This window comes from Paroedura picta, chromosome 4, assembly GCF_049243985.1.
Source record: "Paroedura picta isolate Pp20150507F chromosome 4, Ppicta_v3.0, whole genome shotgun sequence".
Taxonomy (NCBI): domain Eukaryota; kingdom Metazoa; phylum Chordata; class Lepidosauria; order Squamata; family Gekkonidae; genus Paroedura; species Paroedura picta.
This window is the reverse complement of record NC_135372.1, coordinates 50,599,375-50,623,791: the sequence shown is the minus strand read 5'-3', so window position 1 is coordinate 50,623,791 and position 24,417 is coordinate 50,599,375. Positions and strand designations below refer to the sequence as shown.

The following is a 24,417-nucleotide window of genomic DNA, read 5'->3' as shown; positions in this document are numbered from 1 at the left end:
GAGATTAGAAAATATATTTCATAACAAAACCTAATTAAATATGGTTGTGCCACTCTTAAGCAGGTCTGTGCAACTTGTAGCATATCAAAACTATAAACAAACCACCAGATACTGTTGTCCGCTGGACCTTAACAACGCTCAATTGGAAGTCCCAGGCAGGAAGGCAAAAAGATGGTTTGCCTATAACCTGGAGGGCTGTGTTTGGCTTGCATGGGTCACAAGCAGAAAGATCTAATGTTATTTAACATCCATAATGCCTAAGATATCTCCTCCCCCTTAAACAAAGGATAAAGAAAGAAATTCTATAGTAAAATCTTTTAGATTCTCAGCAGTTGCAAGCAGGAAACTGGGTTGTTTCTGGCTTATCTTATCCTTAAGATTGCTAGCTCTGGGTTGGAAAATACCTGGAGACTTTGGGGGTGGAGTTGGGAGTGGGTGGGATTTGGGGTGGAGACCTCAATGGAGTAAAATGCTACGGAGCCCACCCTCCAAAGTAGCCATTTCCTTTAGAGGAAGTAATCTCTGGCACCTGCGGAGGTGCTCTAAAACTAGGGAGGTCCCCAAGTCCCACTGGGGTCTAGCATTTGTACTCATGCTCCTGCCTGCCAAATATTTACTCTCCCCTCAAACACTTCTAGAAAAGTGCCTAAATCAGTATTGTAATTGGTCCTTGAGATCCTGTGCTACATAACTGCAGCTGAGATTTCCAGATAAAGTGATTGCTAGAGCCAACTTCAAGCTGTTTCCCTTGCTTTTTAAAATAGCAGTATATATGATCATGGTGCGACATTCCTATCAAATTATTGTTGTTTTGCTCTCCCTGGCCCAGGAGAAAAAAAAGAAATATTCTATCCACACATTATTTTTAAATGTTCCAGGTGAAGCATACTGAATTTTAAAAAATGAATGTTGCCCAAGGTATCTTGCACAATCTGCTATGCATGCACTTAGGCAAGTGGCAGGGAAAAGAAAGATCACACATTCAACTTTTGTACATTTACTGACAAGAGACAGGATCATTCTGTCTTTTGACTATTTAAGATTTATTTAACAAAGAAGACTAAAAAGAAGCCACGTTCACACCAAACGTTGAAAATTAAAACTTCATGGGAGAAAAAACCCTTCCTACATGGGAACACAAATCTAAACATTTCCCCATATTTTCTTGATCTATAATTAGAATTGCAGTTATAATTGTCTGAAGAATTACTACAGCACTGTAAAAAGTAAATTGTGCATTTATGTTTCTCATTTATGTAAACAGATGGTCTGATTGACCATGAATGTGAATAGAGTTGTGTGGAATCGATTGGCAGAGTATGGAAAGAATACATTTGGCTCAGTTGAAACTCTGGATAAAATATGTTATTCTCCAAATGTAGGGTTGCCATATTAAAACCTCCCAAATCCCAGTAATCTAACTTACATGCTACAAGAATAAATAATTCTGCAAGAAGCACAAAGACATCTACTAGTTGCTTTGAAACTCCTCCTACAGATGTAGCCATGGCCCTTTGGCTCATGCCACAATTCACTCAGACTTTGTTCTGATAACTGCAAAGATTGTCTGGTAAAGCCTGAAAAGTGGGCAAGCCTTCAGGTTTGTGATTTTGTTGTTCAAGAATAGCCTTTCTCAACTATTTTACCAGTGAGAAACCCCTGAAACATTCTTTAGGCTTTAATAAACCTCAGAAGTGGCACAATCCTGCAGAATATGGTTGGGAAGCATAGCTGTGTACACACCGGCCTGGGCCCCCCCCTTCCCCCTCCCTCCAGGCCCATCATTGGCCATTTCAGGAGGGAGGATCGACATGAACATAGATGATCATACCACTCAATAAGTGTCTAACACATTAAAATATATACAAATTTAATTAACTCCCACCCATTTGGGAAACCCTTCCAGGGCCATCAAGAAACCCCAGGGTTTCACGAGACCCTGGCTGAGAAAGCCTGTTCTAGAAGCACACAGTTCTGCAATTAATGTACAAGTTCCCATGTAAGAAATTCTTTTTTTGCTTTTCTTCCATGTCTTGAAATCATTGAGACAGGGCTGGACAATTCCAGGTATTAGGTTGCTACTGGGGCCTGAGGATTACTGATGATGATGTCATTCGTTCACTCGTGTCCGACCCTCGGCGATTCTATAGGAAAGTCTTCGCCATGCTCCTCTGTCTCTGACTGCTTCTTTTAGTTGGTTCATGGTCATGCCTGTATCGGCTTTGATTGAGCCAGCGGATCCTATGGTGACCACGTTTCCTTTTGCCGCTGATCATGCCGAGCATTAATGATTTTTCTAGAGAGTTTGATCGCATGATGTGTCCATAGTAAGTGAGCTTTAGCCATAATATCTTCTCTTCTAATGACACAGTCGGTTTGCTCCTCTCTAAAACTATCTTGTTGGTAACTTTGGCTGTCCATGGTATTCACAGCATTTGTCTCCAGCTCCATAATTCAAAAGCATCTATTCTCCTCCTGTCTCCTTCTTTAGAGTCCAGCTTTCACATCCATAGGTTGTTATGGGGAAGACAATGGCATTGACTAGCCAGCACTTTGTATTAAGGCTGATATCCTTACTCTTCCATATTCGGTTCATGCCCAGTGTTATTCACCGATTTTACGGCTGCATCTACCACTTTGATCATAGAGCAAAGAAAGATGAAATCATCATTACATTCAATGTTCTCGTTGTCAATTGTGACTTTGGTGCTACTGCCAGTAGTTGTCATGATCTTGGTCTTTTTGATATTTAGGTACATTCCCATCTTTTCACTTTCTTCTTTTAGTCTCTTTATCAGGGTCTTCAGGTCATGCTCTGATTCAGCAAGGAGTTATATCATCTGCATAGCGGATTATTAGTGGTACCTAAATCTCCAGTGGTCCTCAACCTGTAAACACTGTTCCAAAGGGGGGGGGGATTGGGGATTCAGACCTTAAAAGGAATACCCTGCAAAAATTCTAGCACAAAGCTTATTTGTTGCTAGAATATAAACTCTGCTGCAAAGACAGCTCAAGGGCTACTAGCTCTTCTTAGCTTTTGTTGGGAATTTCTGATCTTCCCGGTTGCAAAGGAGGTGGCTGTACCTGGTGAGGTGGGCAAAGATAACAGACATTCCCCCAGAGTCAAATTTCAGTAGTACTGAAATCATTCAGAACAGCAATAACAGAGTAGATTGTGAGTTATATTCAGGCTTGAAATACTAATTATACAGAAAGTATCATGATCTCAAATTCTGGAATCAATCAAGTGGGGGATTCCTAGCTGAAATGAGGCTGTGTCTCTTTCCCCTTCCTTTCACCATCAAAAGCTAAGGTATGAAGCCTTGTAAAATGGCTCCACTATCTGGATTCAAGTGCCCACATATTGTGGGCCATGTTGGGAATTAGATCTATTGATTACCATAGGCACTAAGGATGCAAAATCCAAAAGGCTTGCAAAATATGACTGCAATGATATTTTTTCCCTTAAAAATTGTTCCAAGAACTGGTCCTAAAAACTTATTCAAACATAAAGGTAGTCATATCAAACCACGTTAATCAAGCAGTATATCTAATTCTCAACATGCCATATGTGGATACTTAGATCCAGAGATTGGGGCTGTGGACACAGCTGGTGGCAAAAAATCTGAAATAGAGGGGAAGGGTTAAAATCCTTTAAAATGATAGAAGCGGTGCCTGTAGCTTTAAGAAATCAATGCCCTCCATGCCACAACTAGGCAATCACAATATAATTACCAGCTTTCAAGTCCTGACTTCTGGCAGTAAAAAGAAGGGGGAGGGCTCATTCTATGTTTGCTTTGGACTTTGAAGGAGGATTTCTCAGGACCAGGTCTGGCAGCAACCACTGGAGAATTTAATGCCATGCAATTTCCATGAATCACCTTCACTGTTCAACAGGAGCCACTGCATGAAAGCCATTGTGAGGTATTGGTAAGAGTTTCTCAGAAGGATGTGGAGAACCAGGTTTGAATCTCTACTCTGCTGTGGAAGCTCACTGGTTGACCTTGAGCCAGTCACACATTCTTATCCTAAACTACCTCATCAGGTTGTGGATTATTTATTTAATTTTGCTTCGCTCTATGCTCAGTAAAACAAGTTTGCAGGGTAGGTAGAGGTTTTGTTGTTAAGTACTATTGTGACTGAAAGGCAAACGATTTAAAAACAGCCTTTAAAGGCATTTGTCATGAGAAATAATGGTAAAAAGCAGAATTTATTCAAAATTAAACTTCTGCTACTCTTACAACATTCTAAATCTTCACTCAGAATTCAATATGTAAATGTTGAGGACCTTCAGAAAGAAACCAAAAATAAATGCAGGCTATTGCAATCTTTCCTAAAACACAACAAATGGAGCTCAATTACTCCCTTCAAAAGGAAGAGGACACTTGCCCAGAAGAACTGTTGGAGCTAACCTTTTCACGCAAAGTATCCATTGAAGAACTCACTGCAACTCTGTGTAAACATCTGCATAAACTTAATAATATAGACTATTTTTAAACAGCAGACCTCAATACAAATTTCTAACAATCCTTCCTGCTAGACTTCAGTCTTTCATGCTGGAGCACTAGCTCAGATTAAATAGCATCGAAAGGTCTGACGGTCAAGGAGACAAAACAGCAGACCTGTAAGACTTCTGCCTGTGGCCCAGTGAATCACTTGTGCATGCACAAGGACATGTATACACTAGAGTTCTCAATTTCCTCTTTTGAACAGACTCAACCATGCTTACAACAACTATATACTAATGAGCAATTCAGGGAAACCCAACAGGAAGTCTGTGATACAGCATTCAGGGTAGAGGAGAGCAGGAGTAATTTTGAAAGAAAAGCATTACATGCACACATTTGCACCATTTGTTTTGGAATCTCTAGGGGCAAAGCTTGTTGTAGTCAGGAATACAACATTTTTTATCCTTCTACCATGCCCCCAGTAATGCCACTGATGGTAGTGCAGGCTGTGGTGAGGCTTTAGGGGGCGGGAATGGGAGTCGGTGATCACTCTGTCGCAGGGAAGGCCACAGCTGGCCCCCCTGACTCCTGCAGATGGCAGCCAGCGCCCTAGGGGCCCCTAGGCCGCAGGGCCCATTCCCTAGCAGCTCACTCACTGGGCACCTGGAAGCTCCCTGATGGGGCAGCAGACCTGTGTGTGGTCAGGGACTCAGGCAAATTCAGATAAGTTGTAGGTGATGGTCAGGGGCGGGACACATAGTCTGGCTGGCTGTTGGGCGGCCGGCCAATCAGGCTTCAGAAGGACACAGGAATGCTCATTGGCCTTTAAATGACGAGGCCCAACTCCTCCTAGGACCCCTCACCGCTTTTATTATAGTGGTTACAGATGAGCAGAAAATAACAGAGCTTGGCCTCTAATTGAACAAGAAATATTGAAGCAGAAGGAATATAGAAGTGTTAAGGTGACCCAGTTATTTAGAAATCTGGTTACATCCTATATGCTGATCACTGTGAAAATTATGCTTTGAAGACAAAAGGCTTAGTTTTCCACCCCATCACATAACTATTTTTTTGTATTTTAGAATATGGCATTTCCTTCCCTTGTTGCTCTCAAAGAGCACATTATTGGACAAGTAAGAGGAAAACTAAAGCTACAGAAAGATGTCTTATACTTATACTATCAGATCATAATTCAGTTAGACAGAACAATCTACTTGTATTCCTATCTGCTGTGAATATGACAGGAACTAAACGTATGCATATCCATTTATCTATTGGCTCTAACAACCAGTGATAGTTCTTCTTAACACTCCATTGTCTGAAAAAAGGGCTACTCATACTGTCTTCAAAACAGAATCAGAAATTAGATCAGAAATTAGCCTTAGGAACACACATAACCATCCCTTTCTCACCAGTGCTGAACTACCTATCTTTTTTATGCTAACTGTGATTAACTGCATCAGCACTAACAACAGATAACATTAAACAACATTCACCTCTGACGCAAGAAACACGGTTCAATGTGGTTGCTGCAAGATTCCCTTAGATTCCAACCCATCACACAACCATTATATGAAAACAGACCACATGATTTGCAGCCTGTCTTCAGGGTAGGTATTCTAGCCTCCAGGTGGGACCTGGGAACCCCCCCCCCCCCAATCTTATAGCTCATCTCCAGACTACAGAGTAGAGTTCCCTGGAGAAAACTGATGTTTTGGAGGGTGGACTCTATGGCATTGTACCCTTTTGAAATCTTTGTCATCCCTAAATATCCTCCCCAAGTTTCCCAGCCTGGATCTGGCCACCATACTCTTCCATCCCTTGCTGGTGGCCAGGGAGGTACTGGCAACTCTACTTCAGAGGCCTCTCAGTTTTGCCTTTCCAAGCCCAGGCCCCTCTCCTGGGCTCTGACCCCAATTAACACTAACCATATATTAGACTTTAGGTATATAGCAAAGACAAAAGAATGGAGCTTATACTGTACATTTCCAAGTCTGGCTTCCAATTTGTAAACCATTTATTTTGAAACAATTTTAAAATAATTCCCTTGAATTTTTCTGTGTACTACTCATAATTAAACTCAAATGTCATGCTAACTTTTGTTTGCTCCATCAATTTCATAAAATCCTCAAACCTTTATAAGAAAGGCAGGTTGGAAGATGAAGTAATACATATATTAATGAAAGAGGGACATCCTTTGAGGGCAAGAAGCATGCTTTAAGAAGGCAACAGATTCCAGGACACAGGCAAGCACCTATATATTGCCAGGAGGCCAAAACTTGTAAAAATGTATCAGCTGACATTAATCTCACCTTTTATATGGTACCTTATAAGATCAACGCTGACTTTTAAGGCCAATCCAGTATTTAGTCAATATTAAGGGGGAATTTAGTCAATATTAAGGGGGAAACCATGTGTCAAGCATATCATGACGTGGAAAAGCAGCAGGCAAAAGCACAGTTTGATATTCTAAAACCTAGACAATTCTCTATAAAAGGCAAATCAGAAATCGGCACAGCATTTTAAAATGGGAGAAAGTCAAAAACTTGTAAAATTGGCAAAAAGGTTTTAAAAAATCAGAAGAATCTTTTTGTTCCAGATGCATCTCCAAGCAGGAGTCAAAGCTTTCTTACAAAGAGTTCTTTGTTCCTGGATCATGGCCATGCCCTCCCTCCCAATTTGGAGCAGGAGTAGGGATTCAATTATGTTGGCTGCTTCCCCAGACAGTTTCAAGCTTTTCCAGTGTAACAAACAGCTCTGACAGCATTCATAGCAATCAGTTTACTCACTTCTCACAGTCAAATTTAAACATCTGAGGTAGACTCAAATGTTACAGTTTAGATTAGTTGTTATGAGTATACTAGGAGGTAATTTTACAGCAAACGTATGTGATTGCACAATCATCATCTTGATGAGGGCGTAAACTGCAGGAACAGAACAAATGAAGGACAAATAAAAGGTTCAGTACGAGAGAAACAACAGAAATTGCTTCCTTCCTTTCCATCTGTACACAGCCCGTGGCGCCACGGGCGCCACGGACTGAATAAAAGAGTAAGGGGTAGTGAGGAGGAGTTACGGCGGGACCGGTCCGGGATAAAAACTCGGAGGGGCCAATCAGGAGCCGCGAAGTGGCTCCTGATTGGCCCCTCCAAGTGTCCATCCCGCCCGAAGCAGGCAATGGGGAGCCGCGCGAAGCCGAGAGAACCCTTGGGCGAGCTCCAGGGGCGGGTGGGCCTCGCCGGGTGGACCTGGCCGCCTTCTCTCGGCCGCCGGAACGGCTTCGCGGCGTCTACGACGCCGCGAGGCCGCTCCGGCGGCCGAGAGAAGCCTTGGCCGAGCTCCGGGGGCGGGTGGGCCTCGGCGGGTGGGTGCCTCCTCCGCCGCTCAAGCCTCTCTGCAGAAGATGGACGCCAGCAAGAAGACGCCGCAACGAGTAAGTAATCTTTTACTCTTCCCCAGCCTCCTAGCGCCCATTGTATTTAGGGTACAATGGGCTTTTTTACTAGTTGGTAAATAATTCAGGAGGTGCACAACCATTTGAAGTAGTGTAAAAAAACACAGGAGAAATACAGTACAAAAGCAATATCCCACTCTTTCTTGGTTTGTTGGTATACCAGAGTAGGGTCTCCCATTTGCTAGAAGGGAATACTATACTAAATTCAGTATGGCCCTGTTCTGATTGCCTGTGTATTCTGTTTTAGTAACTGGTTGCTAATTGATTTTTCTCTGTCAATTCAGACAGAGAACTATAGTAAGTTCATACAACCTACTTACATTGGGTTAGCAAAGCATGGTTGAGCTGCTTTTGAGGGGAACTGCTTTCTTCCATTTTCTAACTCTTTGTTATGCTTCTGAATCACTGTGGTGTGCTGTTTAAAATATCCATAGCACATCCTACAATGCCACTGCCCCCTTGCCTTTTTTTGCCATAAAATCTTTCTCTGACTTAAAAAAAATGTTTTAAGTTGAGCTCTGTAGTGATAAACCAATATACCACTTGTGCTATAGCGGCACCTCTGAGATGCCTTGACTTCATTGACTCTGTGCTGCTATAGCATTGAAGGACTATACTCGTTTTAGCACTATAACCCTCAACTTAAAACATTAAGAAAACCCCAAATATCACAACTCTAAGAAAGATCATGTGGTGCAAAAGGGTGAGCAGGAGCAGTACTATTTGAAATCACCACAGCACTCCACAGCCAGCTCATGAATGAAAGGAAATATGAAGCCCTCACCCTGTATCACTCTACTCCAAGTCAGACCAACAACAAATAACATCTGGTTTAGAATGGTAATGTGAAAATTTTCTATGTTCTAGCAACTATGATACTTGTCACTGAGAATGCTTCAAAGTTCTGGTTCCTAAATAGCTTTTCACAGTTGGCTGTATATATACATACATTTTAAATAACACATTTTAAAACTTACTGTTTCTGTTACCACTATAACTTCCAAGACATTTTTATTCAAGCATTTGCAGAACATGATGGAAGTTTTCCTTGATTATTTTAAAACCATCATGAGATAAAACTTTAAAATAAACACTATGTTAACAAAACCAATATATGAAGTACTATATACTACATCTAAGACTGGCCCACCAGCTGAGTACTGCCTAGTACCAGATGGCAGCAACTTTTTTAGAATTCAGGCAGTAGTTTCTCTCCCTTCTCTTACACAGGAGACAGGTGATACCAGGAACTGAACCTAGAACATTCTGCACACATACCCTCTGTCCATGCCACTCCAAATTTTCTAAGATACAAACTCTTGGCATCTTTTCATCAGGATTGCAATTTATTTAAATGTGTTTATTAAAGTATTTATACTCCCTCTTCTCTTTGTGGCTCAATTAAAATTAAAATTAAAACTAACAGAATTAAATTAAAATTAAAATATATAAAATACAATAAACCCCCATTTGACCCACTCCCTAAGAAAATGCTTTATGCTTAAATCCCATTAAAAGCCCAAATGCTTCGTAAAATCTTCTGAAGACTGTGCCTCTCTCACCTTTTCATGGAGCTCTTCCTATAAAGTGGGAGGAACTACTATAGAAAAGGAATGTTGTTTAGCAGATGCCAAGCAGTCTACCTTTAATTTAGAAAAAAATAGAAGCTGGCAACCAGAGGCTGAGCAGTCCACCATTGGAGGGTGAACAAGAAGGTGGTCATCAGTGCACAAAGGCACATGACAAAGGTCATCAGTGCACAAAGGCTCCCTGAGCCTCCGGGGAGGGCGGTATAGAAGTATGATAAATAATAATAATAATAATATGAGAGACTGTTCAACTCACAGGTGCGGAACTAGTCGAAGTATATAGGAGAACAATACGGGCGAAGATCTTACATTCATTTAATATTTTGATTTTATATACCAGTCAGTCCCAAAATATAGGCAAATTTTATTTATTTATTTATTTATTTTATTGCATTTATATACTGCCCTCCCTTGCTACTAATTTGTATGATAACAGAAAGAATTTTACCATGCCATAAGAAATCAAATTATAGCTTCCAGGAAACAAATTAGTGTAATAGATTCAATTAAATTAGGAGACTGAGAAAATCCTCCCGTTTTTATCAGCAACTACCACTCAAGGCAAATCCCCAGGCACATTTTTTCAGATATATATCCCACTGAAATCAAAATGGACTTATTTCCAAGCAAGCCTGGAGAGGATCAAGATGCAAATCCCAGTCCCTACAGATCCATTTTGCAACGTGTACAGAAAAATTAAAAAATATTTTTACTAGTTAAAACTGCTTGCATACTTTACTCTCACAAATTATCTTTTTTGGAGACTCTCCTGTGTCCAAGTTTTAATTAGGAAATTTAGTCTATTCAAACTTTTTGGAAAAGTGGGATATAAAACAAACAAGGAAATGAAGCTATTATTTTTTTCAAATAAGCAAACCGATAGGAATATAAACTACAAATAAATGCACATGAGCTGTGTCCCAAACACACATCAACTACAGGACAGGAATATTAAAAAATATATTCTAAATAGAGCCAGAAGATCCCAAGAAGTCTGGTAGAAAGTAAAAGCAAGGCTAGGGTATAGTCACTGTAAGATCATGTCTTTGGAAAGGCAGCATATACATGTTCCAAAGGAATACATCTAAATACCCATTTACAGCCTGAACACGCACATGATAACAAAACATATTACAAACATCATGAGCACACTTTACACATGGCTTCCTATGGAGAATTACTCACACAGTTCAGAACTTTCTTGTTTACCTTTACTGAAGAAGCAGCATAGAGCATATCCTCAAGTGAAAAATGGCAACATCGGTTCAAATACTCCTGACAAAATTCCTGTATCAATTGCAGATTATACAAACTGTCAGCCAATGACATGGTCTCCTTCAAACATATATCTACAAAAGAGAAGATTTAGGCAATTTTACACACCAGAGACTTCCCCGGTATAGTCTACATTTATTCTTAAAACTGGGGTAATTCGAAACCATCCATGTTATCTTTCTTTAAAAAAAATAAATAAATAACACTGCCCCTGCCTTTTTAATGAACAAATGGGACTTTTTTTGCCTATTGCTCCCTGCCTCCACCCGCATTCAAGACCAATTTCACTCAGTTTCAAAGCATACTATGGTGAATTTTGTTTTTTGAACACAATGATTCTGAATAATCTGGATTTCATACCTTCATGGAATACATTCATATCAACCTTTCAGGAATCTCTGAAACACATTTCAGGGTACGTACAGGGTTAACCGGGTAACCCTCTTGGAATGTACAGCCAAACTTGACACAAGCCTGTACTCTGCAATGAAGTTAAGGTTCACAGTCTCAAGGTAGGGCTTGGAATTCTCACAGAATTATGAGTGATCTCCAGACTACACTACAGAGATAAGTTCCCTTGGAGAGAATGGCAAATGTGGACGGGCAGACTGAATTGGCATCACATCCCTGCTGAGTTCCCTCTGTAATGCATATTTTATCCATTTGGTGCCTCTTAATAATTGTGAAACAGCTCTGGGGGATGGACTATCCAGCCTCTCCAGGACCAATCAAGGTGCAGCCAGCTGCACCCTGATTGGCCCTGCCCCTACAGCTCCCACCCTCCCTGTCCAAGTTGGAATAGGGACAATCAGGGTGTAGCCAGCTGCACCCTGATTGGCCCTGCCCCTATAGCTCCCGCCCTCCCTCACCAAGCCCTCACCCCTTGCCTCACAGACAGCCTGGCTGTTAGAGCCAGCCAGTCTGTGACTCTGCCGCTCCACTTGCAGGGCCCCAGGTAAGAGGCCCCGGGTGTGCTTTCCATGCCTTTGGGCAGCCATTCGGCCGACGGGGGTGGGGGGGAGAGGGAGTGCTTCTCAAAAGCCTGGAAAGGCCTCGCACAGGTCCCGGTATGCTTTCCAGGCCTTTGGGAAGCCATTTGGCCAAGGGGGGTGGGGGGGAGAGTGCTTCTCAAAGGCCTGGAAAGGCCTTGCACAGGCCCCGGGTATGCTTTCCAGGCCTTTGGGAAGCCACCCAGATGAGGGGGGTGTAGGGGGAGAGGGAGCGCTTCCCAAAGGACTGGAAAGGCCTCGCTGCCACCCCGGGTGTGACCCTTTCAAAATCCGTTTTTACGAACGGGCCTTGCCACTAGCGATATACGTAAAATCAGCATATAGTGCCATAAAACGTTGCACTTCTGTATATAGTTATTGACAGGTGGTTTAAAACAAAAGGATGTTGGCTGGGCAAGAGGAAAGTGTGTTTATTGTTGTATATTTTAAATTGTTTTGCTCTTTGACTGATTTATCTATTTTTAGTATTGGGCTAGAGATTGAGAAAGGTTATTGAATGTTCTAAACTTTGTATGTTTCTTAAGGTTTCTTTTTATTCATTTATTTTATAAATTATAAAATCATTTTACTGTTTCATTTATAATTATAAATTATAAAATATTGTCCTTCTGATCCCTAAGATTAATGGTTTCAGGGGTAATTCTCACACTAGTTGGCCTTAGGTACCAAACAGGAATGTAACTGAATGTTGATCCAATATGATCCTGGAGGCAGCCAGGTGGGCTAAAAGAGGCAGGGAAACAGACTGCACTTCAGCAAAGAAAGTGTCATATCATTGACTCTCCAAACTCCACTCTCCCTAGGTACTGCCCCCAAATCTCCAAGAATTTTCAAGCTAGATCTGGCAATCCTGTATAAAGCTTCCAGGGAAGCTGGTTCACCATTACAAATCTTTGTCTAAACCCCTCTCCCCCAACCCTCCAATATGTTGTTAAGGAACCCCTAAGGTCACCTGGAACAGTTTGAAAGTTCCTATATTAGCCCATCCGCCTTTAAGTATGTTCATTATTTCTCCAATCAATAATTTACATTGGTGTAACAGTTACCTGATTTAATTATTCTGCCATCTTTGTAATGACTTTTTAAAATGCTAACACATTCAGCTAAAATGAAAAAGATTAATTCATGACAGAAGTACTTCAGATAAGTTATTCTTGTTAAATATTCATGTTTTTGGTCGTCAAAAGATTTAAAAAACACTACCAAGTTAAATACCAATTTTAGGAATTGCTTTACTAATCCCTAAAAGCTACTGGTGAGCTATTTTATACACTCTGTTTTATATTTGTACTTTATTGATTAATTTTTGTTTCGTAAAGGCCTTTGGCTATATACAACGAATACAATACTACTACTGCTGGTGAGTTGTTATACAAACTTCAAAGGCCACAGCAGAGATCATATTAAGAACTAATTCAATGGAAGAAAGGACACAATAATTTGAAAAAGTCATGAAAATGAACATGAAACAGTAATATAATTTTTTGTACTGTAGCAATTCATAAGAAGTTGAATGGAAAACTATATAATTTGCATTTATTTGAATATTCTCGGTGTACATGCACAATGATCTGTGAAAAATAAAACAAATATAAAGTGGTTGTGTAACTAATATTAAATAAAAAATTAAGATCTGTAGCCCATGAATGAAAAAAGGATAGAAAATGAATGCTGTTTGGGATGCTGAAACGCTCACTGGCTTGCTAGTAGTTTCTAATCATAATATTAAACATAAAATAAAATACATGTTCACAGTATTTCACACACATTAGTTCAGGAATCTGTGGCTGAGCTGAGATATAAATCAAGGACTTTCTAGCTCAAACCGCTATTATTTACAAGTAAGACCAGAAGTCTAGCTGGGAAATTTGCAAGAGGAAGTTTTGATTTAGTAATGACGGAAATTTTTATTAATGAAAAATATGTTTTTTAAAGTAACTAATGTTTATAAATAGATATGTTTCATTCACATAACTAGTTTTTACTGAATATTCTTAAAAAAAATTAAACCAAGGAAAGCAAAATACACACGTGTGTTAACAAATAGGTTATTGCAAACCAGGATAATTCAAGATGATAAACTTCTCTTGCTGCTTTCCAATTCCTTCAGTAGTTGAAAGAAATTGTCTATATTGTGTCAATTCTCTGATAAAAGTAGTTTCTAATTAGTCATGTTAAGTTCCCAGGACTCTATATCCTGTACTAGGTTCACTGATTCACCAGACACTTGAAACCATGTTATTTTTGTTCACAGATCCTACACATTATTGACTCTAACAGGATAAATTCTTTACAAGCTTACCGTCAATCAGTTTTTTTCATAGTTAAATTAAGAACAGCAATTCTAATATCAGTAACGAGACCGTTATTTCTTACATTCTACTACATTGCAGGTAGTGTCAAAACTACCAGCAGCAAAAAATTTAAAAATCATCCATCTCACCTTCCAATCTGACTATATCCGGGCAGTAAAAATGGACCAGGGCAGCTAAAGCACAACCATCTGTACCATCCTTCAGCAGATTTTCCACCAATGGAATGCAGGGCAGCTGCTTCAGGAGAGTTTGCTCCTTCCTATAACGAGCCTATCATGCAAAAAGAAGAAAAATAAAATAGACCTATGCCCATTTGCACACACAAAAATTATTTCCAAATCAGACATAATTATCTTGCTTTTCTGTAGCCTTAGCTTTTATGTTAAGTGAAATGTTCACTTCAGAGGAATACCAAAATGCTAATTCTATTCAGAGTTATGTTTGTTTTTAACAGTCACAAGCATACCATACTTAAATTATTCTGGGATAAACATTCCTATAGTATTCTGAAGAAAGCAACAAAAACGCAAATATCCAGCAATGGATTAGCATGGACATATTTAGCTGCTCTCACTTAAAAACTGTAAAAGGAAAAAGAATAACATTAGTTTCCATTGTTGTTTGAGAAGCGGGACTACCAATCAATTTCTACTAAATTCCAGAATTAAGGAAATGCCAACCTTTCAGAGTTATTTCACTAATGAATGTTGACAGTTAACATTCTTCCATAAAATCACTACAGACTGAAAGAATAGTTTGTAACAACACCCACTACAAATGAGAAAGTTGGAAGGGGGTTGGTCATAGGGGTGGTGATGCTGGCTGGCAACAGCATTATGTCACTTAGGTGGAAAACCTGAAATTGACATCATGCCTCTAAGAATCACTGGCACATCTAGGGAAAAGCTTAATGTCTAACAATCTTGCTTCTCGCTTTTAGAGCTTTCACTCCAAGTTTTGGATACAGTGCCATCATTTTTTTTTAATGAAGCCCTTCCTGGAGATCTGTATTTAAGGGGGAACCATGCTTCTGCCCCTCTGCTCCATCCCTCTACCACTGGTTATTTCACCCATTGATTGTGTTACATTGAAGTTTTGTTTTAAATTATTCCCCCACAAATTTGCAAACTTGTAGATCTCACAAATTTTAGTTCTACCAGATTAAAACCATCTACTGTCATAATAATGTTTTTGTTTTTTGGGGGGGGAGGGGGAGAATCTGTTGAGCTACCATTTCCCAACATTTGCATTTGGTGCCCTGTGACTTTATCCTCTACTCCCCCACTAATTATGTGTAGATTAACTACAATTAACATTTAACTGTAATTAATGTTTAACACTCCCACTTATCTGGGGAATGTTTAGCATTTAGCTATACCATTGTAAATAAAGGCTGATACCGATGGTAGTACATTATCCATAACTTTGGTGCTTCTAGCTAGTGACTCTCCATGCCAGAACTGTTGTGGATAGCAGCACTTGTCATATGAAAAGCTGAAAATCTGGAGAGATTCCCCCAACAACATCCATCACTGGTTACATACATTCCATTCATTGGAAATTCCATATGACAAGTGGAGCTGCATATTACATACTTTAAAATGAGAATCTATATGTAAATCAACATAGATGGTGATAAGACATCAAAAGTGCAGTGTCACCAAGAAAGATGAATTTATTGTTATATATTAAAGGTACAGGTATGCCCAGTGCAAGCACATGTCTGACCCTTGGGGTGACGCCCTCTAGCGTTTTCATGGCAGACTCAATACGGGGTGGTTTGCCACTGCCTTCCCCAGTCATTACCGTTTACCCCCCAGCAAGCTGGGTACTCATTTTACTGACCTCGGAAGGATGGAAGGCTGAGTCAACCTTGAGCTGGCTGCTGGGATTGAACTCCCAGCGTCATGGACAAAGCTTTCAGACTGCTGCCTTACCACTCTGCGCCACAAGAGGCTCTATTGTTATATATTAGCTCTTTTCAACTTTCTCAACAATTATCACCTGTGCCAAGTTAAGGCCAACTATAACCATCAGTCTGTTTTCTAGTGGAGCCTGAGACACTGTTTTTAGATGCACTTCAAGAGTTAATCCAAACAAGTGTGAGGGGATTTGACACAATCCTGCTGGACAGCAATATACCTTGACCACACATAAAGAGAAATCTCATGTTTAGTTCACAGAAAAGTATTAGTACATCCATTCCTTCCCTAATGGTAGTTTTGATCATAAAGAACATTTTAAATTTGCAATTGCATTTAAACATGCCTCCACGTGCTTTTCTGAGGTAGCACAATGTTGCAAGGGGCATATCCAAGAAGTCCCTGTGGACCACCTTTGCTGATCCTTTGACAACTTGAGTTAAACTATGAAATGAGTCGGATTTTTTGATCGCTAATGAAGTGCTAGAGTCAGAATTGGTCATAAAATATCAGTCAAAATAAATCTTGTTCAACATACCTAAAGTGTTTTGAAATAGGTTGACCAATAAATCCAAATAAAAGATCCAAGCATTCCATCACATGTGCACTTTTTAGATGATAAAACCCTTCTGTCCACAACAATGGATCTTAATTTAGCTGGAATAGTTTTGGCTTACTAAAGTATAATAAACAATGATATAGAAGAGGTACAACTTTAGGACACAGATAAGGGAAGACCTGCACTGCATCCATAGTTACAAACTTGAAATCACTTATCTGAAACTCTTTTTAGCAGTGGTAGGATTCCAACTAAGGTATAATACAGGCACCAGTCTTTTGCCCTCCAACACTGAGAACAGCAGCTATGGCATTTCGATCAAAAAAATAGTAGTGGGGAAGATTAATTGTTTTCCCTGCATGAAGTCCCTGATCTAATGTGAATTTATCCTATGCATGCCCAGAAGTCTTTTATGAAAAATACTTCAAGATCCACATTGCAATCAAATTGACTTCAATGGGCTTGAATAAGAGCAACTCAGTAACATGCTGTCTGATCTTGAAGAGACAAGATTCAAGACAAGAAAATGGCCAGTTCTAGTAAGTTCAACATAAATAGTGAATATTATAGTTTAAACTTAAATAGTGAATTTTATACTTTGTGCCAGATATTTTTACTGCAATTCAACTATCCGCAAAAATAAACAGACTCCTTCTCCCCCACTAAAGAATTTGTGACTAACAAACATATAGTAGATAGTTTATTTGTTTATAATTTGGGTATAATAGACACTCGGTGTGGCGAACCAACCAGCTGTCACAAGAAAATATACTGCTGAGGAATAATCAGATTTATTCTGAAGCACAGTGGGTGGGATGGAAGCCCTTCAAACCTACTTAAATAACAACAAGAAATGAGGAGTAAAAAGAATGATTATAGGCAGGGAAACATGATCTCTGAAGATGGGACGACAAAAAGGTTTAGCATGTTCCCTACTCATTTGGAGCCTCATATTAGAATTTCCTAGATCAATTATGCACAGGCTGGAACGCCCAAGATGGTGGCGACAGGGCTTCAGGGAAAATACCCAATTATGCTTGATGTCACCAACATCCCGGGCGCCATCAAGCCCTGACCTGACTCTCAGAAGATCCACGTTAAGGAAACGCGGATTCTTCTGTGTTCCCAGGTCCAGTGCAGGCGCAGGCAAGGGCTAGGTCAGGCTAGCCCAGTGCATAATCACTCCTCCCCTGACCTACAACATCCCTGCAGCTATGCAGAGCTGACGGGGGCATCCCCCACCTCCACCATGTTGGAAGAGCAGCATGCTACTCCCCACCATTGTGCAGTGGGGCCCCCATATCCCCGCTCCCCCCTGCTGCTATTGTGGAGCACTCCTGGCACTTCCAGCCCCACATTGTGTGCATGGGGCCGTTGTGTTGGGAGAGCTAGCATGTACCGGGGGAGCCCCTTCCCTGTGCACATGCAGGGAATGGCGGGGCTTTTTACCACAAAGGAACGGTAGCAGCCCAGTGTGGCTGCCACTGTGCATAATATGTCATACAGACTGCATGTATTCTCAGGCTTCTAACATGATCTTCTCAGATGTCTGATTTTTAAAATTAAAAACATGATAAAAAAAACTTAATTTCAGGAGAACAGTCATCTTCTATGATGCATAAATTCTATGGTGCTCTAAGTATGTATTCTACCAATGAAAGCAATCAGTAGGACCCCCTTCCTAACAGATAAGTAGCATGTGCAAAGAAGGTGTTTAGAGTGCAAAGTTATCTAATATACATATGAACACTTTTCAAAGTTCAGCAGCTTCAGGATTTAACACATCTGTTTCACAGTACTAAAGACACACAAATTGAACTTGATAAATTGTTTATAGGATAGTATGAGTAATTTTTAAAAAATGGAACAGATTGGATAATTTCTGACTTCTGTTAGGTGAACATAAGTTTAAGACATCACTGCAAGCTAAAAACAACCGTTTCCACAGAGTCAATTATTTTAGCAAGTTTTTTTTTTTAAAAATACATGTTTGCAGAACTGGAACAAGACTGTTATAGTTGTACGGGGTAAAAAAGGTTGGAAATTACACTGCAAATGCATACATACAAACAAATACAGATTAAATTACTTAATCAACATGATCACACCTTAATCTCCAGTTAGCCACAATGTTTTCCATAGTGTTTTCATGTGACTGTGAAATTCTACTTGTGCTGCCCTTTTGGATAGAATCTACTGCACAATCTCCCAACAGATACAGATGAAATGGATGAGGAGACCAGCATGACATGGACAGCACCATTCATAAAATTAAGGAAGTGTATCAAAGGGAAGCAGTTGGGCAAACTTACAGGAACCAGTTTCCAAAACCATTTGGAAGGAGACTTCAGTGGAAGCAGCAGGAAAAGAAGAAAAAAGCAAAGAGCAAAGGAGAAGTGAAAACTTAGACAAAACTCTACCATTCCATAATCACATTTAACATTCTCCGTTTCATACAAACATGACAACATTTAATAGCACCTTATGATTTATACTAACATTGCTTTTCATCCCAAACATTAATAAAAAGATATTTGCCTGAACAATGATTTTGTGTGTTGTATACCAAATTTTAACAGAATAACTGTCACATAAATCAATTTAGTTTTATCACTAATATGACATTTTAAATCATGGCTCCATAAGAACCATAATGATTAGGTAGTGGCAATTCTCTACAGATCTGCAAAGCCATTTAGAAGTGTGCATTGTTAACCTCCAATGCAAATACACACCTCCTTTTAAAATTCAAAATACAAATGTACTTTCAAAATTCAAAATATATTTTCTAAAAAAGTTAGAAGTTTTTCACTGCACTACTTTGGTAATGACAAAAATGTAAACTGTACTCCAGCAGTGGTTTGAAATGTAAATAATAGTGCTTGTGTTAAAAAAAATAGCATAAAACAGTGGTAGTAAGAAAAGAAGACAACAAAACACAGTTAGAACAAGCAGCTAGGTTTCCTATAAATAAAACATTACAAATCAAATGGATGCTTATACAGTACCTGTGCAGTATTTGAAATTTCCTGAGTTTCTCCCTCTCAGAATATTCCTCCACATGCTTGCAAGTTCTTTAAAATCCACATATGTCAACATTGCACAAAAGATATTGAAACGAGAACTACTACTAGTGTGAGCCTATTTTTGCCTCCTCTTTTCTCATTTAAAGCAATCCTACAGACTTTTTGAATTGCCTTGTGAACTCTGGGAAGTGTAAAGTGCAGTTCAGAGGATTCTCTCGAGACTGCTTCCGAGAGGAAATCTTCAAGGACATTTGAATGTGTTTATGAATAGTGCGTAGCTCTATGAATTGTAAATGACCTTTTACAAGTAAACGGTCTTTAAGACCAATGAGCATACCTCAAAAGATTCTGCTTATGAAAGCAAAGTGTGTCACCAGTTTCCCCCCCTCCCCCAAAAAATTAGCTTCAAAGAAAACGGTGGCTTTCAGGGTTTGTGGGAAAAGATCAATGCATTGCATTCAAGTAGCAAGATTCACCCTCTCTTCTTTTCACTTTTTTTCTTTTTACTGTTAAAAATAAATTCAGCTAAAAATTCCATATAGAATCTGGCAGAAGACGGTGGAAATTTATTCATGGATTAGAAGGGGTTTGGACAAAGGTCAGATTCTGGCTTTTTCTGTGCAATGAACAGAACTGGCATCGTTGATGGAAAATAAGTCACTGTGAGACCTTTTATCCATCATTTTGAGTAGTAAACATGCACTCCCCCTACAGCCAGATACAAGATTTAAGAATGTGTTAAGCAAATTATGCTTTTATTAAATGTCAAAGACATGACAGCTTTGTAAAAAGAACAAATGTTCAAAGTCAAGATAATTGTAAGTAGCTGAGCAGGTTCATTAGTTAGTCCTAATAAAAGGCATTGTACCACAGCTACATTCAGAATCCAAGTTTACCATCTAAAGTTTATAGCTTAACTTCATATTGCCTAGCAGGAGGACATGTTTTTTAGCCCACTAAAGGAAGATGCAACATCATATAGCTTTGGAATAAAATAGGCCACAGCTTTATTATCTCACTGGAGTGTTGGAATGGCATGAGGAGGAATCCAACTAGTACAGTCAGTAGATAGTAATAATCCTAGTCCCAGATGGCGCCCTGGGGCTCCCGCCTAGGCATCAGCCCGAAGCGTGGTACCCCTTGCCATCTGAAACCCCTGGGAGGATGGCTTAACAGGGATCCAATGGGCGCAAGCCTCTGTCTGGTTCCCCAAACCACATGGCAATGCGAGCTTGCCATCCCAGCCAGGTTGGCACCCTGCTCACATATGCGCCATCTCTTAGGGAGACCCCTAGAGCAGGAGAGACTGATTCGCAGACCAGACTCTCCCAAAAGGATCCTCCCATGCCAGACCACCAGCTGTGACAATTAAACAAACAAGAACTCAAACAACTGTTAACAATTATTTTGATTAACAGTCGAAACACGCTGTATAGGGTGGGAGGGAAGCTTCTTGCCGTGCCATTGGGGAGGAAAGAGACCAATTGCATGCGACCTCTTATAAAGGAGTCAATGAGGCCCACTCCTCCCCCAGCCTGCCGGGCACGACATCTGCCTTGGTGAGCCTCATTTCCGAGGTCCACCTGCAAACTGGGAAGAGCGGCCCACCTCCTTGCTAGGGGGCTTGTGCCCCCGCCGCAGCAACCTGAGGCCTTAAGTGAGTCACGGCCCCAATTATCATGACTTCACTGCAAGTTCTACAACTGGATTGCTCAAGGATACCAAAACAGTTTTAAGACCAATTTCCAAATGAGTAATTCCTTCATTATAATTTGGATAAAGAATGTTGATGCATATCCAGGTGAGATGTTCTTTTCACACTTCATGTCTGGTATTAACATAAAAGCTAAGCTATGAATCTGCATGTCCTCAGGTTATTTATTTACTTCACTTATATCCTGCCTTTCTCACCAGTGGGGACACAAGGAGGTTTACATAATTCTCCTCACCTACATTTTATCCATTTGGTTTGAATTTTTACTTCTGTTAATTTCCTAAGGCTGCAATCCTGAGATGAAGTCTCACTGATTAACATCACTGACTAACCTCAAAGCAGAGTTGCTTGTGAATGCTCCCCAAGTCACTTCAAGCATGCAACACTCTTAGTTGACCGTCTTTAAAATAGGGATAGCACCACTGATCTATTTTTTGGTCCCCAAGAATGTGGGGGACAGGACTGGGTGGCTCGTGGTTGTCTCTTCCAGCCCTGAGCGTGATTCTACAGGATATCTAAACACAATATAAGGTCCAAATCCAAAAGTTGAAATGCTGAACACAGATGAGTCTACTTCCAGATACTTGTGACTATACTCTGGCCCCCTGTTATTTGGGGGTTGTAGAAAAAGCGCTTGAGTGTTTTTACATCCTAGTGTAAGGGAGGACGGTATAAAATGTAATAAATAAATGAATAAATGTTGAATTGGCTGGGAAAATCTGCTGTCTGTTGTTGGATCGTGCTTGTTACTAAGCTGTGAAACAACCCTAAGTGATTGCATGAATAGACGTTCAGCATGCAGGGATTATGATGTATACAAAGCACTTCACATATGCTTATTATCCTCCTCACAACAGCCTTGTAACATAATCCAGTGTTACTATCCCCATAATATTGTAGAAGGCAGCCTCAGACAGTGTGATTTGCCAACAGCGGCCAGATGGGAGTCACGATATTCTTAGTTTTCAGCTCAGGTTCAGCCATGAAGGAATTAATCAGGAATTCACATAATGAGTACAATTTAGATAAAGATTGCACAAGACAAGTCACTATTTAGGGATAGTTTATGTTGGCATACTGATAAAATGCTGGGCTGGATCCAACCAGTGAAAAAGGAAGCAGGGGTTCCCTTTTACCAAAAAAAGTTTATGTTGGGGATCACAGGAACTGTTTGGACAAAAAACCACATGGGTTAGGATTTACACTGGGGAGGAAAACTCGGATGTGAATAAACAGCTGGCTGGATTGAATCTATAGTTACTAAAGATTAAAAGAAGCCAAGATACAGAACATTAAAGCACACATATCAGAAATTCAGGTACGTCTAATAATGCCCAATCTAAAAAAGCATTAGTGAATTAATAATCAATATTATTGAATACTTTTCTCCCAAATTCCAGTGCTACTTTGAGAAATCTAAATACCTATATTGTAGATAAACTGGCACCTCTAAATGAACCAGTAATGAAGCATGAAATTGTGCACTGTAGTATAGGGTTCTAAATTTCCAACTAAGGCTGATGCAACCACCACCACCCCTCCCCCACTACAGCAGGGAATTCCAGCCTGAGATGGATAACTTAAAATAAAGACACCAGCAGTGGAAATAACAGGCCCTTGATTTATTAGATTTCCATGTGCTAATAGAAGCAATCTGCTTATTGGTACTATAACGTATCAAAAGAAGAGTCAGGCGATGAGCTACACGAGGACAGGAATACAGTCAGGCAAACATGTGCCCATTGAAATTAACCAGCATTCATACTATTTCATCCTACATAACTGATGCATTAATGTTCAGGACAGCAATTTTGTCTGACTCCTATACTGTAATTGCTTCCTGATTGGCTTGTTTTTTTCATTCTTGCAGTTCAAGATGGGAGTGGCTGTACCATCCCATTGTAATGAAGGAGGGGATATGAAAGAGGCTGCATTTTATAAAGATGCTCTCACCAATAACTTCTGTTTGGAAGAGTAGATGTAGTACCACCCAAGTAATAGATATCTTCTCCTTGGTCATTTGCTTGTCTGATATGCTGAAACTGCTACTTAACTGTCTAGAGATTAATGTTCCAACCTCAAATGAAATGTGTGAATTCTGAAGAGAAGCAGCATTCCTAAGGAAGATCCAGCAACATACACCAGCGAATTAGTCAAATGTGCAGCAGTTTGGCTGCCAGTAAAACAACACACCAAGGACCTTTATAGATATAAGAGTATAACAGAAGCTTGGCTTCAAGTGCTGTGTAAGAATACAAGTTTACAGTACTCATGAAGTTCTCCTATACTGAAAGTGTCAGAGGCCTCGTGAAAAGGGATACAACAGAGTGAGTATTTCCAGCATCTTCCAACCTTGCAAAACAGGTTAAAAAGAAAACTGGTGCAGTTCTTGCCACTGGACTGTTAATTCCCAAATACAGTTTCCCCTTCCAAGAAATTCTTCAGCAGGAAGGAGAAGGAAAAACAACTGAGAAATGACAAATGACACAAAAGGACCCCATGTATTGCCATCTGACAATTATTATTCAATAATTATGAACAGCACATACTGCCAGCAGACACATCCCTTCAGGGGATGCTGACAACACCGTCACAGCTTAAAATTGCTGTATATAAGTAGAACTGTCAAAATGTGTTTTATTGGAGAAATGCCTGCTATCCGACTCTGCAGAATACAACTATTCCTTCTCAGGGGGAGGGGGAGAAGAACTAACTCGCCAGGTGAAGGTCAGTAGTTGTGATTTGATCTGCCTATCACACATTAGAACAGAGATGTGAATCTCTTAACTGTTGTGACTTAGTACACTAGACTTCCTTAATCTGACCCAGTTCTGAGTCAGTTAATTACAGTCTCCAGTGATGCAAATAATTTGGTTGCCTTACACAGAGAAAACAAATGCAGTGTATAGGGTGGGGGTAGAAAGAATAAGGCAAAGAGGGAGACTCAAGTCATCCTGATAGCTACTATGATATTCATATAACAGGTTTAGGAAACCTCATTGTGATCACTGCATGATTTAGGAGAAAAAGAGCACATGGTATGTTATTAACCATTAACCGTTACAAGAAATAAATGGCATGTTGGAAAGAGAATATTTTTCATTC

The 24,417-nt window shown here is 40.0% G+C and overlaps 1 protein-coding gene across 4 annotated transcripts in view; it reads right to left on the bottom strand.

Moving 5' to 3' along the window:
- Positions 1-24,417, bottom strand: part of CAMSAP2 (calmodulin regulated spectrin associated protein family member 2) — a 98,853-nt gene that overhangs the window by 27,668 nt on the left and 46,768 nt on the right. For 2 of the 4 annotated variants that reach the window (XM_077332781.1, XM_077332783.1), the window contains 3 exons: positions 18,885-18,917; positions 14,220-14,361; positions 10,701-10,840 (listed from right to left, as the gene is read on the bottom strand). In XM_077332781.1, the coding sequence (XP_077188896.1) occupies positions 10,701-10,840; positions 14,220-14,361; positions 18,885-18,917 (315 nt within the window). Of the gene's footprint in view, positions 1-10,700; positions 10,841-14,219; positions 14,362-16,551; positions 16,674-18,884; positions 18,918-24,417 lie in introns of those variants that run through there. The other 2 variants (XM_077332784.1, XM_077332782.1) reach the window with 2 other exon arrangements.